Below are 21,309 nucleotides of genomic sequence, written 5' to 3'. Positions count from 1 at the left end.
ATTACACTGATGTTGTATTAAAAACTCTAGCACTTATTGTTTATTACACTTATCATTGTTTAAGATAAACCTTATGTAATTTGTACTTCTAGGCATCAGCAGTGATCCCTGTATTTCTACAGTATTCTAGATCATTGGTATATTGGACTCTAAACTGCTGTACTGGCTAGGATGTATTCTATGAGTAAATAACAAAGTGCTTTGTTATTTACTCTGGATAAGAGCATCTGGTAAATTTCATAAGTGTAAATGTAAATGTAAATGCAAGTTTCATTTTCATATCAAAGCTGTTTCTGAAGAGGAATATCACCATCTGCTGTTCAGTGCCAAATCAGCCATCAGGAGATACATGAAAGAAGTTTATTAGTCTACCTTTGCTCATTACAATATCTTCAATAAAATAAAATATATGTAGTCAACACATTAACTTCTTTCTCAGTAGGCTCACTAAGCATCTAATATCTATTCTATCATAAAATCTTGCTATGGTTTTACATCAAGTATGACTTGAAAAGAGGTGGATAAGGTAAGGTAGAGTAAAGTTAGGGTAAACTCCTCTCATTTGTGTTAGGGTGTTACTCCTCTCATCTTACTCCTCCCATGTGATAAATTGTCACAAAATAAAACCTCTTAGCAATTTAAAAAATGAAATACTGTCTAACTTTATTTAGCGGTAAAGATAATACTTTATCATACGTGCCTTGTGCCTTTTCAGGGAACATCACAACAGGGTCTTTGGCTCGAGGCTGATGGGAAGGACTAGGATGGACGTGGCAGCCCATCGCAGGATGGGCAGAAGAGCAGACAAGGTGTTGAACATGAGAAAAGATCACAGGCACAGAGACAATAACAGGGACGGCTACGTAGCCCAAGAGGGGCAGAGACAAAAGGGAGAGGCATAGGAACTAGGGTGAAAGACCCAGCGGGTGTCCACGAAGGGAGGAAGGGCAAGGGTCCAGAAGCAGGCCAGGGAACAGAGCCGACTGGGACACCAGGATCCTGGGAGCCGGGCATGTGCCGGCTGTTGACAGTCCTGGGGGGTCTGGAGGCACAGCGGCATCAGGCAGTGGTGCATCCAGAGGCACCAGGGGCAATATCTTCCCAGGCATTGTTGAGCGACAAGTCTAAGGTATGCCTTCCAAAGCACTGGGCGCACCAGGTGGCACTTCTCCAATAGTGCAGGGCACGCACAGTGGAGTGCCTGCTAGAAGAGCAGGTGATGGCAGTGCAGGGTGGCATGCCTACGGGAGCATTGGACACACATGCTGGAGCACCTGCTGTAGGGTCAGGCAGGTGCACAGGCACTGAAGCCATGTCCACAGCCCCCATGGACACAGGAGTGTTAGGTCTTTCGCCCAGGGGTGACCCAGAACCAGAGAAGAGCCCACACAGGAGGCACAGGGTATATGGCAGCCCTCCTCAGGGCACTCGGGTGTGTTCGCTGCCTCTTTGGGTTGGGCCCCTGAGCAAGGCCCCTAACCCTCAATTGCTCAAGTTGTACTCAGTCATAATTGTAAGTCGCTTTGGATAAAAGCGTCAGCTAAATGCCCTAAATGTAAATGCTTAGTAAGACACCCTGCAGGGCCCACCTGACCACCCCCAGTCCCTAGTGGGCCCAGCATGGAAGCCTCAGGCCCACCCCCCATGAAATTCCAGGGCAGACTTCCTCCTCCAGGCCTGGCATGAAACTGGCCATAAGGAGGGAGGCTGAGGAGGTGTCTGGTTCAAGCTGGGTTTTTCTATTTTTTTCCTAGTGGGATGGCTGGACACATGACAGGATAACAAGATAACAAAGGCAGTGGCTACAAAAAAGGAAACAACACAAACACAAGAACATGGCCTAGCTGAGTCATGTGGGTCAAGCACCGTGACAGTCCCCACCCAATATACTTAGGTAAAAAATAAATATATTCCACTGACAAGTTTTGAGCAATGCTAAGATGCATATGTAATACTACCTGTTGATGATGGGATACTCATTATTGTAGCACCTTACCACCATACTAAATAACATCTGACTAGCAAACGTCTGACTTGCAGGAAAAAGTAACGTTAATGTTACGTTATGTTACTTTTTAAGTAATGTTAACATTACTTTTTTTCACTAAAACTGTAACTGTAGAAATAAATAATATTTTACTAAAATGTGTCAGTAATTGTACATTGGTAACAAACATTTCTACTGAATATGGACCAATTTGCAAATTCTGAATTAACTATCATCACTGACTTTAGCAATAAGAGCTAAGTTACATGGAAATTTGATTAGCCACACATTAATGCAGCATCCATCAGTAATCATGAGCATATTCAACTATTGTTAATGTTTTTATATTTTGTTATATTTGTTAGAAATTCCATATGAACTCTCAGTAATGCATGTGAACATATAGAGAGTAGCAGGTGACTTGGAGGTGAGTAAGAAAAGGAGCAAATATTGTTGGTGATGACATCACAATTTCAAATATTAGGTAATAATAAATCAATAAAAATAGATGAAAAGTAAATAATGTTCTGTTGGTCAGAACTCTTTTCCCTCTATTTGTAACAAGTGGCTCGCAGTACCAGCGGGCCACCACCAGAGGGAGGCCACGCGGCTCCTTTTTCAGTTGCCGATCAGCTTTGTTCCTTTTTCCACCTCATCTGCCCTTTGGTCCATCTAAGGGTCCAGACCATCAGGGTCCTTCAGCCCTGCTCGTTCCCACGCTCCTGCCGCCCCGTTACTCTATTTGGCAAATTTCGATACATTTTCCAGTCAATTTATTGTTATGTAAAATCTGTGTACAAGATGGTGCTTAATACTCAAAACCTTTGTAAAAGTCTATACATTGATATTTTTTGTAACTTTAGTGGGCAAAAGGATTTATAGATTATCAAGTAATTTTTAAATGTCTTAACAGATATCTTAAAGTGATAATTAACTTGAAAATGTATAGTTTGTAAATTACCTATCGGCATCTATAGATATTTATACATACAAAATAGTTTCCACATTAGTTTTGGGGCTGCAAAATGCTGCAAATAATTTCTATGCAACATGTAAGTCGTTTATAAACTATGACTAAGAAAATCACTGCTGTCTGTTCATGTTTAATAAATCATTTGTAGGCCACTTTTAAGCTGTTTTTAACTGGGGTTCACAAAAGACACATTGTATTAGCAGCCAGGATTACTAAAGCTGTGATTTTATTTTTATTTTGTAAATATTCATGCAATATTAACTATTGGCCATAAGCCCTTTGCACTCTGACTGACTCATATTCGCAGTACACCACCGCACCTATAACACCCACATTAATTCACAAAACATATGCTTTGTCCTGTGTATTTTTATATGTCATGCTTTTCAGTTTTGTATTTGTTATTTGCATTCTGTATTTACTGACATCCCGGCACTGGCCTGTGTCACACGTATATAGTATGGCATTGCTACTTTTAGATTTTCATGCCTATATTATTTTTACTTATGTACTTCGCTTTATTTGTGTTCATAATTATTCTGGGTTGAATATTATGGAACGTTTATGCTCTGGCTGTGTGTGTGAGATGCATCAGGACAGAGATAACACAAGGACTGAAATCTTCTGAAGGAAGCAGCAACCACCTGTTTGTAACAAGGCAGAAATGGAGTATCATATGTCTCTTTTAGTGACTAATAAATTAAATCTATTTTTTTGTGTGTCTGATAATCAATAGGGGAGTGACAATACCCATGTTAGGACCTTTTTTTAAGGTTCATTATAACATTACAATGGCAGTTTTTTTTAAGTTTTTTTTGTTTTTTTAAATAAAATCACATTTCTGTCAGCAGGGGGCATGAGTTACCTTTCTGCAGCTTGCCGTTTAAATTTTTCTACCCAATTTCAATTTCTCGCCCAGTGTGTCCATAATGAAAGTATTCCTAAGAATATTATGTAATATCTTGATAATTCATCTCAGTCACACCTGTATGCTGCAAAGATTAGGTTCGATCAGATCTTTTCAAATTAAACACTCAGATGCTGGCAGGGCATACTGGTAAATATTTACCAGTATTTATGGGAGTGGTTTATGTAAAGAACAACAGACATGCCAGGGCATGGGAATAGTACATCTTCTGTTCTGGATGACAAATTCATTGTTCATTCAAGAGCAGAAACAATTGAATGTCAGATACAATTGGGGCACTCACCAAGATACAAAGGCAACAAAATGTATGACTTCAAGAATAAGACCATGTCTGACATTAACACACAAATAGATATAATGATTTCTATTCACATAGAAAAGTCAAATGGTTATTAACGTTCATATTTTACTTTCATTTTTGAAATGGGTAAAACAAAAAAGAGGGTACATGTAACACAAAAGTCATGTGAGGATAAAATAATAATCCAAAATGAGGAATTTGAGAATGTTAAGTAGGTGGCTTTATGCCTATTGTTCCAAACTGCAAGTTATCTCATATGCTTGGATTAAACTGATTTTCATATTCATTCACTGTTGGATATCACATATTGAGTGTGTTTGTGTGTGTGTGTGTGTGTGTGTGTGTGTGTGTGTGTGTGTGTGTGTGTGTGGTAGCAGTTTGGCCATTAGGATTCCCCATAGTTCTCAAAGCTGATAAGAGAAATATACAAAAATGCTACTGCTACACTGTCTGGCCATGTACCAAATTCCATAAAGTCACATGATTTCCTGTCAATCAAACATTTAAAGGAATGTTTATTCTCCTGCAGTTTGTCCAGGTCTGGTGTTGTCTAGTCAGGTTTTGTCAGACAGCACCCATATTGGATTCTGATTAATATTCATGACACTTACTTTTTGCAAAATGTAATCTTATTAAGAAATTATACACAACACTTATCAAGCTCTTTAAAATTCAAAGACATTAGATTTGCTAGCACAAAAAAACAAAGAAATAAACCAAAATAATCTTATAATAAATCAACTATTCCTTATTTCTTTAATTTTCTTTTTTCTTTAATTTATTTTAACAGTTTTTAGATATACATTCAAATTCAAATGAAAACTGACACTGAGTATTCAACATGCCCACTACCATGGAGTTTTATGGGATTGCTGCATCTTCAGGTTTTTGTGCTTTTGGTTTGTTGCAGCCAAAGGTCTCAAACACAAAAACAGTTCACACACATGCATGCACACACACACACACACACACACACACACCCACACACACGCACACGCACATACACACACACACACACACACACACACACACACACACACACACACACACACACACACACACACACACACACACACACACACACACACACACATATACACCTTGGTACATATTGATGGAAGAGAAACACCACTGAAACACACTTTTTTTTTAAATCTATGCATGAATTTCATTGATTTTAATTTAGACTTTTGGTTAGATTAAGCTTATAGGCATTTGTAAGTCAGAGGCTAATTTCTGTCCATGATGCCATTTACACTGACACTCTGTATGCATACATTATTGTTTTCCATGCCCTTGAACTTGGATCCAGGCAGAACTGCTTCCTGTTGTTTTTCAGCATCCCCCTGAGAACACAGAACAGAAGCAGTGTGACTTTTTTCAGTTTGTCCTGATTGGCAGGAGTCAAGCAACATACAAAGCTTGAATTTTGCAACCAATTGACTTACACAATCTCAAAAGCATCACAGAATGCACTGGGATGGAAAACTTTCCAATTTTGAATATTCTTAAGATGGGCTTTGTTGAAAGACCTACAGAGGCAGCGCTGTTTACTGTGTAGCCTTAAAGCTGAAACACAGAGAAAGGATTATCATTCAACAGACAAAGTGATTGTCTTCAAGTGACAATGAGTAATGTTTGTGCTACATAAAGTCCCCTGGGGAACCAAGCCAGGTAAGCCTAAGTCATATAACATAGCTGCTAAATCACTCCAAGTTTCACAAAGTTCATTTATCTCAGATTAAACTATGGAAGTTGTTGATTCAATTAATTCATTGCCAAGGTCATGTCAAGGTCATTAGTGGCAAGTTTTTAGTTTGTCAAACTCTGGAACACTGCAATGAAGAAGAGTGTGGATTGCAGTCAGCAGATGTCAACAGAACTGGCAGACTGAAGTGACTTGGTGGAGTGATCATTACCCATGACTCTTCAATGCTATTTGATTCTTGTCAGACAAGTGTAGCAAATACAAATGGTCAAAACCACTTCATATTATGTACAGCACCTTCATATTCATACAGAACTGTAAATCACAAACCTGGCCACTGATGAATATTGTTAGCCACAACTTGAACTATAAATTAGCAAAACCTCTGGCTAAGCTTTCAGGCAGGTTTTCTCAGCCTTTGTGGCTCAGCTGAGCAGAGGTGAAAGTGCCAGAAGAAACGACTTAGGCTCACATACCTGCACTGAGCTCTGCACACGTCAGAGCAAACAGCAGGAGCAGGACCAGGGTGCTGCGGCTCATGGCTGGTGTCTTCTGCTGCCCGAACCCTCTCTGGCAGGAGATGTGATGGACTGGCCCTGGACAAGTGTGCAGGTGGAAGGAGTCTAAAGGGGTTTATATAATTTATGCATGGGGCTGTCCTTTAAAGGATTTTCCATTCGAAATGTGGCATATGTAGTAATGGAAAACTGAGCCAAACAAAGAGGAAGCTGATGCGAGTGATGCAATGATGTTGAAGACGGCTGTTCTCTGGCCAAGATCGGGCTTCCGCCTACACTGTAACTCCCAGGATTAAAAAAAAAAAAATCCAGACTTTACCCACTGTGAGTGCATACCGTATGTTAAATCATTTTATGAAATGTTTATGAAATGTGATATACAATTACATTTTATGACAAAAGACAGTTCATAATGGTAAAGAAGCATTCATTCCATTTGGAAGCTATGAGGTGAATTATCTTGTCTATCCCATGAGATAGGTTACTGTATTGTGCAAATAAAAGGGCTATAAGGATACTGAATGCTCCTCAGAAAACCCTCTTCATGTAGCTGACCCCCCCCCCCCCACCCACCCACCCAATTGACGTATCTGAAATCTAAAAAGTCCCTTGGATTTGACAGTACTGCACTGATACTTTAAAATAATATATTAAAGTCCTGATACTTTAATATAATATATAATATATATGTCCTGATACTTTAATATATTATATAATATATAATATAATAGTTTTCACACTTAGTCACTGTACAGTTAATTGGCAACCTACTTTGTTGTGCTGCTCATTTGTGAATAAAAATGTAGATGCATATACTGTAACTTGGAACTACATTTTGGAAAGCGAGAATACTCATGTCAGACAACACACTGCTCAAAGCATTCTCTTATGAAGGGAGGAATAGATATGGCCTGTATTTTGTAGCATCTGTCGGGCTGGGTAATTTTGCGGGGATTTCAAAATGCCATTACATTGCGAAATGCAGGAGTTGTGATGTGCATCCTTTGCAGAGGAGAGACTGGCAAAAGTCTTTCACAGTAGACTGGGTTGGAGTTTTGGAGCACAAACATACACTCATACAGAACTTTGTCAGTAAAGATGAGTGAGAAGAACAACTGAAGAGGGGATGGGGAGGAGAAGTTGTCAGCTAACAGTCTTACCTGGAGAAATGCATAGCTCGGACGCATGCATGCTCTGTTCCATTGTCTTTATTGTACTACATTTTGAGAGTTTCCCATTCTCAAAAGGAACATTTTTCAGTTATTTTTCATCTTAAACAGTCTTAAACTTACAGAGAAGATCAACACTCAAGCATGCAGCATTATGAGCAAATGGAAGAGATGGAAAAACAACAAAAGCAGTTTTGATAGAAAATAAATGAGAAATTGCATGAAAGAGCTTATAATAATACACTACACACATTAATAATGATACACCTATTGTCATGGGAAAACCCAGAAAAGGCCCAGAAAAGTGTGTGTGTGTGTGTGTGTGTGTGTGTGTATGTCACATTGGGACATTTGGGGATTTCATAATAACCTGTAAAGGGGCTGAGGTAGCGCTCATGACTAATCCTTACAACTCACCCATATAATGCTGTAAAGATTAATGCTATGGAGATTTCTGTAGGGGGAAATGCAACCCTGGAAGGAGAGCCTCTTCTGGAGATGGGGATCTGTAGCCTACCTGGAGATAGGGAAATCCAGAGGGAGTTACCAATATGAAAGAATCATAAAGTCACTTGACAAATAAGTATGCCAGCAATACAACAACTATTAGTGATGACTAAACGTGAGATTCGATATAAATATTACTGTAATTGCTATTATTATAGTAAATGCTATTGTCTGTTACCTACGCCCTAGAATGATATACCCAAAATACTTAAGCGGAGGAGCCAGGGGGTATAACTGGGGGGGGGGGGGGGAGTTAGATGTTTGTATCCCAGGGAACATCCAGTTAGTTTGGAGGAAGTCATGCTAACCCTAAGCCTGGTTTACTTTCATTGACTGGCCGAGGCTGGCTGAAGAAACCAGCATTACTATAGCTATTTATTCATCTTTATTTATTGAAACCCATTTTATAAAAGTTTTATTTGCTCCATCTTCATCAGCAATGAATGCAATAGGTATGATTATTTACAATGCTTGCAGCTTCATGGCTAGAAGTGCAAACTGTTCAGTTCAACAGCTTTTTTTGTTTTGTATTTTTACCTGTGATTCATCTGCAACCACTTATGCCTGCTCTCACTTGCACTGATGACAAGCCATTAGTCATTTCAAATGCACATAACGGTTATCAAAATTAGAAAGTTCAACTCACTTGCTCCTTGTTATCTAACCTTTAACATAGGTCTTGGAACACAATCATACAAAATCTGTTGGCATGCAAAAAATGGAGCAGATGAAGCCAGTTCTCCAAGAGTGCTTTCTTTATATTTGCTTAGTTTAACCTCGACTCCTTCCTTTGTGTGATCTAATCTGAACAAAAGGTGCCAAAACTTACTTTCCCCCACTTGTAGAAAAAATAGATCCCTACATTAACCCACATTGTCATTAAAAGTGATTGGAAACAAAATGCTGTTTTGCTTTTTTTCATAATAGTAAACAAATCTTTTTTGTTTGTTTGTTTGGGGTTTTTTTGCTTTGCATACGTAACTTTAATTCATTTAGGTTTGGCCAAGAAGCATTTCTTCTTTTCCCTCAGTGGTGCAACAGCAGCAGTTCTAAATTAATGTTCAAGAACATTAAAGAATCCATTCAAGGATCAAGATCAAACCTTTGAAGGGGAGATACTGAGGAGCCCATGACACCATATGATTTTGAGTGGAACGAATAGTGTGAAAGGTTTGATAGAACAGTGCTATGCACCTCATAACTCATAACTCATCTGCCTTTTGACTCTTAGTTGCAGTGCAGAAAGTGCTGGGTGCAGCCTTTACCAGCAATGTCACCAGCCCAACTCTTGGTTCAGCAACTCCTGTTCATTGGATTGGCAATGATACCCTGACGGCAAACTAAGTGAAATGTTAAGCATCGAACAGAATCAGTGTCAAACACCGGAGGTGAACTGAGTGCCTCTATCAGATACAATGTCTTCTGGTAGGTGAAACACATTGTAAAGAATAGCTGTGGGGAGTTTTGGAACGTATACTAGCCTGCAACCTTTTGAGAAGTGGTCGATCACCACAATAATGCATGTATTAGCTTGTGAAAGAGGTAGATCCCTGACAAAGTCTATGGCTAGATGAGACCATGGGCACTTCAGAATGGGGAGCTGTTCCAACAATTCCATCGGTAGCTGATGAGGGGCACAGATATCACACTAATTGACAAAGTCTATTGTGCCTTGAGACATACCAGGCCACCAATACCTCTTCCTAAAATTGGGATTGACCAGAACTGAGTGAGGTATGTACTCACTGGAGAAAAACAGGACATATCTTGTCCCGAGGGCAGTCACTGGGGGGTGGTTTAGGGGTCTGTGACTGGATGATTTGTGAGTTGATGATCTATTGTATAGGGGCCTTAATGACTGATGGAGGTATTATGGACTTCTGGATCTCAGGTGAGTCTACTCTATCAAAAACACTTGACAGGGCGTCTGCCTTAGTGTGTAATTGTAATTAGTCTGCCATAGTGTGTAATTGTAATTAGTCCGCCTTCATGTGTAATTGAACTGAGTGAAAAACAGCGCCCGCCTGGCTTGCCTATCTTTCAGATGTCTGTGCTGCCGTAATATACTCCAGATTGTTATGGTCAGTGAGGATGGTAAATGGGTGAAGAGCGCCCTCTGGCCAGTGCCGCCATTGCACTAAATTGGACTTTATAGGCAGCAATTCTCTATTCCCTACGTCATAATTCCTCTCTGCAGAAGCGAGTCTCAAAATCGCAGGGAAGAGGATGGCCCCCGTGCCGATTTCTGAACTTCTGACTGTATGTTTTTTAGTCTTTGAGGCTTCGGAGGTCAATAGATCTTTTCACAAATAACGTAGGCCAGGTTTGATATAGAAATTTGTTACTCCCTTGTGTACCAGAATTTAATGTTGTGGTGTTTGACAGCACCAAGCCTGTTGCAAGGTGGAGTAAACCACTGTTTTCCGTTGTCTCAGTTTGTGTAGTTGAAATGATTTTTAATTGCTTATAGAAGATAACATCTGTATAGACAAAAAATACAATTATTAAAAAAGGAAGATGGTATCATATGGCTATTGGGTGTTAGTGGAGGGTTTTATCTTTGTGTTTTTTATTATGTGGACTTAATGTTTTTTTAGGTGTGGGGATTTAGGTCGCACATTATTGGTTTATTCTTCTTTGGTTTTGTTTGGAGTGACTTTTGTATTTTGATAACTGCCTACTTCAGACCACTAGACCCATGTAGTTGAGTGTTTTCACTTCTTGTCCCCAGATCTTCTGTACCAGTAACTCCAGTAAAAATGAACTAAACTGTAATATGTTGTATAGTTCGTACTTCAGCTATTCCAACTGTAGTGTTTGTATTATTAACAATCACCGAGGACGTTGTATGGCTGAGAGAGCATATCTGATTACCACTGTGTAACGGCCAGAGTGCCGCAGGGCAAAGAACAGGATGCAGAAGCGTTTCTTAACGTAGACAGACATTTGTTTAACAAGCTGAGACACGGAAAAACAGTGAACGTTATCGCACTCACATAGAATAAGCAGCGCAGTGTGATACAAACGGCGAACAAGAACAGAAACAGAAGCACGAGCGGTAACTAGAGCAACGAACATGATCGGTGAACACACGCATACACATGAACAACGACCGACAAACGACAGTATAAACACAAGGCTTTAAATACATACATAAGTGCCATGATTAACAAGATGCAGTTGTATGATAACAACGGGTGTGCGGCTACAAATAAGGGGGCTGTCACAGAGAACTGACAAACACGATTCCCACAGCACGTGGCGGGCCGTATGTGTGGGAAGGGGAGCGTACCATTACGCACTGGATTGCTGATTACAGCTGAATTATTTATACACTTTTATGTATGTCAGTAAAACCCATTTGTACATAAGTTCTGCAGTCCTTTAATCTTTGCTGTCAGAGTACCTGTTTTGGTGGGAACCTGTAGCTTGTTCCCATCATAAACGCTTCATCAGTGGTGGAACGTTGGCCCGTGTGATAGTCAGTGGATGCCACAAATTAATAGATAAGAATTATGGAATAATGGAAATTCAGGTATTTTTGACAGCTTTAGATTCATTACATGTTTCATAATACAATATCAATTCTATCAATAATTATCATATCAATAATTTCCCAGATCATGCTTTCTGAGATAAATACTGCTTTTGCTGCCTTTCTTGTGCATCTCTACTTTTCAAACCTGCACATGATCTAGGCTAATAGATAACTGAACATTTTTATTATGAATGTATTGGTTAAGAACATTAGATTGGTTCTTGTTAAAACAAAGGTCTTTTTGCTAAGTCAATAACTGCTGATGTCACGCAAGTTTCTTACGTTGATATCATGCTGTTTTCTCCACTGTAGGCACTTTACATATATTTCTAGATGTCGGCTTTATGTCTTTTGTATCCCAAGAGGAAACAGCCTAATATGGTGTGGAAGCTAACAAAGCAGCCTTCTTCTCTCATTTACCCAGTCAAAACAGCTCATAATATCGTGAAAAAAAAACAACGGATATCCTATTTTAAAATCAGTTTGTATAAAGCTAATTCCCACAGTTTTTTAAAGATGTAGTCTGTCCAAAGCAGGAGAAAATCATGCAGCAAATAATTTTCTGTTAATGAATATATTCATCTTCGGGCACTCATCGCATGCTCCAACAGCATTGCTGGTCCTGTCCACCAGCTGATATGTGGTTGAAAAACAGGCTGCCAGTTTACGTTTAACAACTAATGTCATATGAGTCAATGGCACCACTTATTTATTAATTTTTTTGACCTAGCTCTGAAAGATGATAATTTTGCTCAGTGTTGGTGTAATTTTAATAAGCTCTGAATTAGTGCAGTAAAACCCTTCCAACTTAACAAATCACATCAAAGTGTACGTTTGTGCTTTCTGGAGATAAGCCAAGGTAATCATATTGCGAGTTCCTCATTTCCAGCTTGCTCTTTCTGAGAAATGTTGGCTGTGATAGTAAAACGCACTGAATGCAGTGTGCTTGAAAATGTTTATAGTGCAATATTAATATTATGTTCAGCTTACATTTAATGGCTGTTGTGATGTTTCACAAAATGTCATAGGCCTATCCATAAAATACATTCTATAGGTATGAGCATAAAATAAAAATTATGCATTAATTCACATAAAAGAAATTTGCTGTGGATGTTCATTTAATATTATATTGATATTAATATGAATGGAACACAAAACTGTTCATGGTGAATATTGTGCATGGTGTGATTTCCGTATTAATGTTAGCTAACATAGTAAAATGGAATAAAAAACATTTGTGATATCATACAGGGAAGATCAAATACACAGGAACTCTGATATCCATTAAAATTTTGAATATGTGTAGTCATTAATATTTTTAGAACAGGTTCATACAAGTTTTTAATCACATGGAGGAGAAGAGCGTTTATACTGATTGCTGTAATAAAAGTATTGTTTGGTGAGAAAATGTGTAAATCATTATTTCTTATGATGAAATGTTTCCACAAAAACCTGAAGAGCCTATCATTGCTTTCACTGTAAAAGGAATTCCACCAGAGGCACTCAATCCAACTATTATGATAATGTTTATTTCAAAAGATTATTTATTGTGTTCCTTTCTCAACAATTTAAAAAGTCAAAATATCAAGACACATGCATAAAAGACATAGAGACAAAACAAACATTATACATCACAGTGTTTGGTGGTCTGTTACATAATTTAAAGAAGTAACCAAACTATTTACATTGAAAAACTGACTGAAGTGCTGATTTTGTATATAAAAATTTTGGCACATTGCTTATGAACACATGACTGGATAAACAGTTGCTTCCACTCTCATGACCTCAGCGCATTTCTCCAGGGCAGTATGAGATGAGGCAACTCTCTCACAATTCCTCTATTGCTGACTCCTGGAAACAATCATAAGCAATGATAGTAAACATTTCACTGAATATAATAAAGCTCAGGACACAATATTCTGTATGACAGTATACAACCATAAAAGTTGTTTTTTTTTTTGGGAAGATAATGCATAAAAGTTATAAATAGACATAAACTGACCTTTTTTGCATCTTCTTGATGAGATTCTGGACAAAGCCAGACTCTGGATTTAAGCATTTCTGCTCCATGGTATCCTTTAGTGTGACACTGCACAGAGCCATTGAAAGAATCACCAGGTTGACTGATTTATTTAACCAAGATACCTACATTATATGCTCATTATAAAGTTATGATACTTACATGATCTCCTGTTTATCACAAGATGGGCTGGGAGATAATATTTCAACTTTCTCAACCCGATTTACCCGAATTACTTTGAGGCCAGAATCCCCACACAAACACCGTCCACGGGTATGTCTCGCCTGTCCTGGAAAACAAAAGCATTGCTTTTCATTGGGCCCACTGTGGACAGTAAGAAACAATGCAAGTATGAGTGTTCATATAAAAAGCTATCACTTCCAACAAAAAAGGCTTCCTTACCTTTGATATCTGCAACAAGCAGACAGATGAGGATGAAAGTTGCGATGGTCTTCATTCTGTTCTTGGGCTTGGAAATCTGCTCGGTGTACAGTTGCCTTTGCAATCTGAGTTATAAGTGAAGGTGATACTTTGCTCAGATTTATACTCCAGCCTGGGCCATCCCCAATTATGGCAGTTTTAGTTTTCATTTCTTAGTGGTGTGGGTTCCTTTTCCTTAGTCATTTTCACTTCCCTGTCAGCTAACAGCCTTGTAGACTTTAATATAAGGCATTCAGATGAAATTGTAGAAGTGATAATGAAAAATGGAAAATACACCTACTGTGTTGGTTTTTTGGAAGTAAAAAGTAAATGTGGTCTGTGAAAAAGGATTATAGCAAAACATAAACCAGGGCAAGTCACCCTAAAATGAAACAAAGTGTTTTGGAACATTTATTCAACAGCACATATTAGTGGATGAATTAAACATCTAAGATGTTAGGTTTCCAAGTTACAAGCTGTTTTAGAAATAAAGATTTACTGTAGATTAATAATGACTTTTATCATTGCAGTGTATTCAAAATTATAATTTCTTGCCTCAACACTACTTTCCTATGAAAGTGGAAACTTGGTGTAGATAGGGGAAGCGAGATGCTTTCAAAATGTATACTGCTTCTCCTGGACTTATGACCTACATCAAACACTGTTGCAAAACCACAAGGGCACGTCTGGAAGACATTTGCTATTTTTTTCATGCAGACACATTAAGAAGAACTACGCACAAAATGTTTGAGTGAAGTAGAACATAAAAGATTTAAATATGAGACCCTCAAACTCGCAGGCCTCTGGTGGAGAATCTGAGCTTGAAGGAAAAAGACCGCCCAGAAGAAGATATATATTTACATTTATATATATTTATATATTTATCCTGCTCCGGGAAGATTTTTTTTAATCTGTTCAACCAACCCTATTGCTCACCTCGTGCTTTCTTACCCATTGCATTAAGCAGAAACACAAACCTTAAGGCAGAGAGGGATTTACATAGATGTGCCTGAAATTACCACATAAGAAAATATTTGGAACCACAATATCCCATTACTCTGTTAAGCCATAACACAAGACACACATTTTTGTTTCGCACCTAATGACTAATTGACTAATGGAACCATGAAAAGACCCAATTGTTGTATATCCTGGACACTTCATGAAACACATTCCTTTAACTTATTTACATTGCTCTCCTATTTTTTTCACCAACCCCTTTAATGCAGTGCACAGTGTGTAAGGCTCGAAATTTACAGAAAGCACATTGAATTATCACAAAAAAGTGTCTTTATCTATGCAAGAAAAAAAAAAGACCAGGAAAATACAGGTTGTGAGGCTATTGGCTAGACATTATTGGTGGCTGGTAGTACTTGCTTCAGTAAGGTGAGCAATATATACCAGTGGCGATGAAGCAATCAAGCAGGTTTGGTCTAGAGAACCTGTTATTGATAAATGTGAAAGAGATATATTCTTCAATTTGTCACTCAAGACTGATTAATGGCTTTAGAGCAGATGTCTTTCATGTTTATTCCTAATATGAGAGGTCAAAGGTAATTAAATTAACATTAAATGCTTTGATGTTAATTGATTATTCCAGTGGCAACAAAATTCTAAATAGTGACAGATTGTTATGTTAACAGATAACCCTTCAGTGTACACTAATGGATTTGCTTCTGAGTCTGCCACAATATCCCAAGGTATGCCCCAAGGCTTCATTCTTGGACCATTTCTGTTTTTAAACTATAGTTAGGCTCTTACTACTGTTTATTCAGTTTTTCTCCCATTTCATTTGCCAAAGATACCAACCTAATTTTGTCTAACAAAAATGTATCTTTATACAGTATGATTTAGACCAAAACAAGTTAAATGTATCCAAATGAAACTTAATTATATTTTCAAGGAAAAGTAGCATATACTGAGGCAAGCACCAGTTACTACTGATAGATATAGCATTGCTATGGTCTCAAATGACATCCATACTGATGAAAATGTAAACATATTTACTTCCTAATACAAATGTTATTAAGAACATTTGATTTGTTGCTAATGAGAAACCTGGTAGTTTTTCGTGAAATTGTCAGTCACCTTTATTATATGACAAATGTACACTTTTGTAGATTCCAATTAAACCTTTAAAAAACACTATATACTGCAACCTTTTTGATATTTTTAGGCACTTTTAATATGAAAGATACATAATACAAAATCATTAAAATGAACAAATGCAATAATACATAAAAAAGTGAATACAAAAGCAATAAAATATAAAATATAATCTTACAAAAGGTTACAAAACATTTGTACATCTGACAATATACAGTAGTGCTTTTTATTATATAAAAATCAGAATTATCAAAGTGAAATTGTTTGCAACATCTAACGTCTCTTCAATTATCTTGACACACAGTAAAGAATTTTAAAATGTATGATGTTCACAGACTTCTCTTCCACATCAAGAGACGTGTTTTATCCTCTAGGCTCACTGCAGACTCCTAAAACAAATCAGTGAAAAGTCATTGAATATTCCCTACATTTTAAAAAAAATGTAGTTTTAAAAGGGGATGTTATTTGACCATATACACTCTATTATTAAATTCAGAAACAAAAAGGTCAATTACTGTCAGTAACTGAGAAATTCTCACCTCTTTTGAATTGCCCTCTTGATATAGTTCTGGGCAAATTTAGATTCTGGTTTCAAGCATTTCTGACCTGCATCCTTTTTCAAGGTGACACTAAAAAGAAATTTTAAACTGGTTAGTCTGGATCAGACTATTAACATGAGACAAACTATGAGTTGTTCTGTATACGAGCTATTGTTTTACAGCTTACATGATTTCCACATTTTCACAGTATGCGCTGGCAGGATAAATTTCCACCTTGTCGATATTTTGTGGTCGAACCATATTCAGCCTAGGACCCTGACATAAGCACCTCCTCACACTACTCATGGCCTGTCCTGCAAGAAGAAAAGAATCATATAATTTGTTCTATTATTAGAGATTTATTCATCAATGTTCCAGAAATAAAAGCGCTATAATCAAATATAAGGATATAAGAAATTAGCCTACCTTGCACATGGACAATAACCAGACAGGCAAGAAGAACCAGAGCTGCTGCAGACTTCATTTTGCTGGGAGTTCTTGAAGATGTTGTTGATGATGCTCTTGAAGGAGATCTTTACTGCAGCTTGGAGACTGAGCCAGTGACTGAGTGAGGGTGCTTACTCCAGATTTATATGGTTAGATTGGGGCTTCCCCTGCACTTGGATGGACATATCTGATTTTTGCCTAGGAGCAATTTCAGTTTCTGAAGCACTTCTTCCTCTTGAGAGGACCTTCTGGTTTCCTTTTTTTATGTTACTGTCTAGTTTCTTGGAAACACTTGGCTTTTAGTTATTGTTGCATGAGGCAGCATTTCATCACATATTTAAGTTGCCTTTTCCTTCTTCAATTTAAATAATTTCATTAGAATAATTTTCAGAATTTTAGAAAATCCACCACACTGAGTATGGGCTCATACTTCAACTGTGTAAACACTGCGGGAGCTTTAGTTTTAGTCTGAATACCTTTATGAAAGGTAATTTTTGAAATTCCATAAAATCAACACCAGGTAATAGTCCTGATTATGGAAACCCAGACCAATCTTTTCAGTGGTGGCCTCACTCTATGTACATTATCAAATTTTGCGAAAGTTTTTCATGAAATTAAAAAAAAAATCAAACACACTTTACTGACAGTCCTATAAGTCCAAACAAAGCTATCTGTGTTGATGCAACTCAAAAGTGCTGAATTTTCATTCCAATATCACACATTTTTCCTTTTATGGGGTTGGTTATGCAAGATGATCTTTAAGTTTAATATGGTTTATGCATGTTTTTAGTATATCAGAGCAGGTCTATTTTTTAATATTCAAATGTATAATTTTTCTTAGATTATTTTTATTTATTTATTTATTTTTGCCTGTGAACAGCAGCCACTTCTCTCTGAAGGACTATATAGACTTTGTTAGTTCTAATAGATAGTTACCAGATCACTGAGGGTGTGCAGTGCAGAGGGAGGACATATATAACACAACAGGGGTGGAAGAACAAAACAGAAAACAAAACCATAGTAATATCATCAATGGTAGAACTATAGTATATAAACTGATCGATATGCATGTAAATATACCTGATTTACATAGTAAATCCAAAATAATAATAATAATAATGATAATAAATGGTATTTGATGTGTGTGTGTGTCTCAGTGTGTTCATGTCCAAGTATGTGCTTTAAATGTGGTAAGCGGAGGGGGGGATGTGTTTTGATTTCTAAGATGTGTGATATGTTTTTTGGATCATATCTAGGTGTGATTCGTTATTGTAATACTGTTCTTATAGTTTTTAACTGTAGGTGGTTAATGAATGGTGTTCAAGTTAAGTTGAATTGTGATGTTTTGTTTTTGAGGGGTGCAGGCAAATTTTCCATGTAATCTAGTATTACAGTTTTCCAATCTGTAATACTGATGTGGCTTCTTTATTTCCAGTTGATGAGGATGAATTTCTTTGGCAATGATTAATGCCATGTAAAGTGTTGTAATATTTTCAGTAGGCAAAAATCAGTAAGTCTCTAAACAAACAGAGTAGTGTGACACTGGGAGGTAGGAAACGAGAACCGAGTGCTGATATGGAGCTTCTTGATTCTCCATGACGGCAAAAGGGAAACAAGAAAGAACAGTGGTGAGGTGGTTTAAACAAAACAGAAATATAAATAGCTGGTAGAAGAAAGTACTGAGATGTGATGAAGCAGCAGGAGGTCTTGTGGTGTGATAGCCAAGTAACAGGCAGCACTGGAGGAGTGCACTTGTGGGCTTTATATAGGGAGAGGAAACAAACAAAGAACAGATGAATGTAATCAGCAATCGGGCGATTGAGAATGGTACAAGTGCAGTGTGTGTGTGTGTGTGTGGCCCTGAGATTGGGTGCCTGGTCCAACTGTGACAAGTATGGCGATAGGGGATATGTGTGTTTAAGCAGGAGGATAGGAGGTTGATCGTTTTTTGCTGGTGAAAAACAAAAACCAGTTTCTTAGATATAAGCAAAATAAAAAGCGACTGCCACATAATTGACCACATAAATGACCTTCTCTTGACGTAGCCTGAACAAAATATTGCAATGTTCTTGGTTTTGCAATTGGTGAAATCCCATGTGAGTTTTTTTGTGCATCAGTCTCCTGTTTGTATTCCTCACCCCTTATTGTGCTCTGACTGACTGAGTGAGGGTGCTTACTCCACATTACACGCTTAGATCAGGGCTTCCCCTGCACTTGGATGGACATGTCCTATTTTTACCCAGGAGAGAACTAAATTTCTAAAGCACTTCTTCCTCTTTACAGGACTTTCTATTTTTCTTTTCATGTGGCCAGCTAGTTTCTTTGAAACACTTGGATTTTAGCTATTGTTGCATGAGACGGCATTTCATCACTTTGTTTTGATTGTCTTTTCCTTCTGTAGTTTATGATGTCATTTTAATTAGAATAATTTTCAGAATTTCAGGAAGTCCACCACACTGATCATACTTTCAGTTGTGTAAAACTGATGGAGATATAGGGTGAAAGTGTCTGGATACCTTTTCAAATTTAATGAAAGTATGTAAAAATATTATTTTTGGAATTTCATAAAATCAGCAACAGGTAATAGTTTTGCTTGTGGAAACACCGACCAAGATCTTCAGTGGTGGTCTCAGTCTATATACATTTTATTTCTTTTATTTTTCCTTATTTAAGGTATCAGCTGTATCAAAAATGCAAAATAAAAGAATTCCTGTATGGTACACTTTTGCTTCCAAGTATCTGTTGACACATGCTGGACACCCCTTATAATTAGCTGTAAATGGAGTTCAGCTAAATCCTAATGTACAAATTATTACAGCTATGTCTAACATTATATCTGACAATGTGTTGCAAGACTGCATTAACCTTCTTGTACTTGAAGAGAAATAGCTCTCATATTTAATTGAATCAAAAACTCAGATTGAGCAAGAAATCAGCCACCTACCCAGGAAAGGTCAGTGAGGATGAACAATGCTTTAAGGAGGGCAGCTGGACATGTAGTGTTTTTGGATACATCAGCTGCACCTCTGTGAGAATTCAAGCCCCATCTAGAGACATATTTGTTATGTTGATGGAAGGGCTTTCATTCTTTAAACGTCCAGGTTGTTTGTCCCTCTGATTTGAAACTAGTTGTAAACTAGGGTCAATTTATAGATAATATAGATCTGCCTTGGATGTATGCATTCTAATGGAGAGTTTGTGAATGTGTATGTGTAGCTGTGATAACTGTAGGCAGGCACCCATGGAGAGAGATATTAAAATATACCACGATGCTACTACACACAACTTGGTGAAATTACTCAATACTGCAATATTCACTACAACAGGGGAACAATCAGGAAATAAGGCATGACCAAAACCAATTATCAAAAATAGAAAGTGCTACACGACTAATCTCTGTTTAGTATAGTAGCTAGCGCATATAATAATATTATATTGTAGCCTATTATTTAGCTCTTTGCTGTTGTTTCCAGCCTGTTGGCTGGTATTTGAAATGCATGTGATAATGAGAGATAATGAGAGTGTTGTATCAGTAATGTACAAGACAAGCAAACAAACAAAAAACTGGATTGATCCCTCTCTTACTCGCTCACTTGCTGGCTGATTAGTCTTGTGTGGGTGTGTTGGAAGCCAGACATTAACCTACAAGTGCAAAGGTGGTTCTTCTGTGCACTATGATATATAATTCCACCGGCACCATAATCCTGCCAGCAATGTATCAAAAACTGAGAACATTACAGTGAACACGCAGCATCCAACAGTTTTAAATGGTAGAATACAGACATTATTGATCATGGCTTATTTGGCAGACAGCAAGAAAGAGGCACTAATCACCATGTGGTTTTTGTTTTGTACTCTGTCACCATGTGCATTCTGTTTACTTTCCTTACTCACATGTTGCCACACCCCCCGTGATAGCAGTGTTCCCCGCTACACGAGTATTCTTCTTTCCCTTGATCTGTGTGTGTATATATACACCCCTCTGTTAAATCAGTTTGATGTCGGTTATTGCATTGTAGTTGCTCTTAGGTGTATGTGCTGGTTAACGTTGTGTGTGTGTGTGTGTGTGTGTGTGTGTGTGTGTGTGTGTGTGTGTGTGTTTGGACTTGCGCCTGCATACTGCCTCTCTTTGCAAACACACACACCAC

The 21,309-nt window shown here is 37.8% G+C and overlaps 3 protein-coding genes across 3 annotated transcripts; all 3 read right to left on the bottom strand.

The window, feature by feature from the left end:
- Positions 1 to 5,232: 5,232 nt before the first annotated feature.
- On the bottom strand, positions 5,233 to 8,013 carry LOC113589772 (growth-regulated protein homolog gamma-like). Its single transcript, XM_027029573.2, has 4 exons — positions 8,002 to 8,013; positions 6,374 to 6,520; positions 5,638 to 5,758; positions 5,233 to 5,535 (listed from the first exon to the last, which is right to left on the bottom strand). The coding sequence occupies exons 1-4, from the start codon at positions 8,003 to 8,005 to the stop codon at positions 5,442 to 5,444; spliced, it is 366 nt and encodes a 121-aa protein (XP_026885374.2). The 5' UTR covers positions 8,006 to 8,013; the 3' UTR covers positions 5,233 to 5,441.
- Positions 8,014 to 13,138: 5,125 nt separating this feature from the next.
- On the bottom strand, positions 13,139 to 14,170 carry LOC113589575 (C-X-C motif chemokine 11-6-like). The gene is made up of 4 exons (XM_027029301.2): positions 14,052 to 14,170; positions 13,812 to 13,938; positions 13,632 to 13,718; positions 13,139 to 13,480 (listed from the first exon to the last, which is right to left on the bottom strand). Exons 1-4 carry the CDS (start codon positions 14,104 to 14,106, stop codon positions 13,468 to 13,470), a joined length of 282 nt encoding a protein of 93 aa, XP_026885102.1. The 5' UTR covers positions 14,107 to 14,170; the 3' UTR covers positions 13,139 to 13,467.
- A 2,136-nt stretch (positions 14,171 to 16,306) lies between these two features.
- LOC113589567 (C-X-C motif chemokine 11-6-like) lies at positions 16,307 to 17,291 on the bottom strand. The gene is made up of 4 exons (XM_027029289.2): positions 17,141 to 17,291; positions 16,902 to 17,028; positions 16,715 to 16,804; positions 16,307 to 16,564 (listed from the first exon to the last, which is right to left on the bottom strand). Exons 1-4 carry the CDS (start codon positions 17,196 to 17,198, stop codon positions 16,552 to 16,554), a joined length of 288 nt encoding a protein of 95 aa, XP_026885090.1. The 5' UTR covers positions 17,199 to 17,291; the 3' UTR covers positions 16,307 to 16,551.
- Positions 17,292 to 21,309: the final 4,018 nt, after the last annotated feature.

The sequence above is a fragment of the Electrophorus electricus genome, chromosome 9 (genome assembly GCF_013358815.1).
Source record: "Electrophorus electricus isolate fEleEle1 chromosome 9, fEleEle1.pri, whole genome shotgun sequence".
NCBI lineage: Eukaryota > Metazoa > Chordata > Actinopteri > Gymnotiformes > Gymnotidae > Electrophorus > Electrophorus electricus.
This window is presented reverse-complemented; position numbering and strand designations above follow the sequence as displayed.

What these genes read in the sequence shown, in the direction of transcription:
- LOC113589567 (XM_027029289.2), bottom strand. Translation starts at nt 17,198, where the DNA reads ATGAAGTCTGCAGCAGCTCTGGTTCTTCTTGCCTGTCTGGTTATTGTC. An exon ending in GGTTATTGTCCATGTGCAAG is followed by an intron (nt 17,029 to 17,140) that starts GTAGGCTAATTT and finishes TTCTTCTTGCAG; the next exon opens with GACAGGCCATGAGTAGTGTG. An exon ending in TGTGAAAATGTGGAAATCAT is followed by an intron (nt 16,805 to 16,901) that starts GTAAGCTGTAAA and finishes ATTTCTTTTTAG; the next exon opens with TGTCACCTTGAAAAAGGATG.
- LOC113589772 (XM_027029573.2), bottom strand. An exon ending in GTGTGCAGAGCTCAGTGCAG is followed by an intron (nt 5,759 to 6,373) that starts GTATGTGAGCCT and finishes TCTGTGTTTCAG; the next exon opens with CTTTAAGGCTACACAGTAAA. An exon ending in TGTGATGCTTTTGAGATTGT is followed by an intron (nt 5,536 to 5,637) that starts GTAAGTCAATTG and finishes CTGTGTTCTCAG; the next exon opens with GGGGATGCTGAAAAACAACA.
- LOC113589575 (XM_027029301.2), bottom strand. Translation starts at nt 14,106, where the DNA reads ATGAAGACCATCGCAACTTTCATCCTCATCTGTCTGCTTGTTGCAGAT. An exon ending in GCTTGTTGCAGATATCAAAG is followed by an intron (nt 13,939 to 14,051) that starts GTAAGGAAGCCT and finishes TTTGTTTTCCAG; the next exon opens with GACAGGCGAGACATACCCGT. An exon ending in TGTGATAAACAGGAGATCAT is followed by an intron (nt 13,719 to 13,811) that starts GTAAGTATCATA and finishes GGCTCTGTGCAG; the next exon opens with TGTCACACTAAAGGATACCA.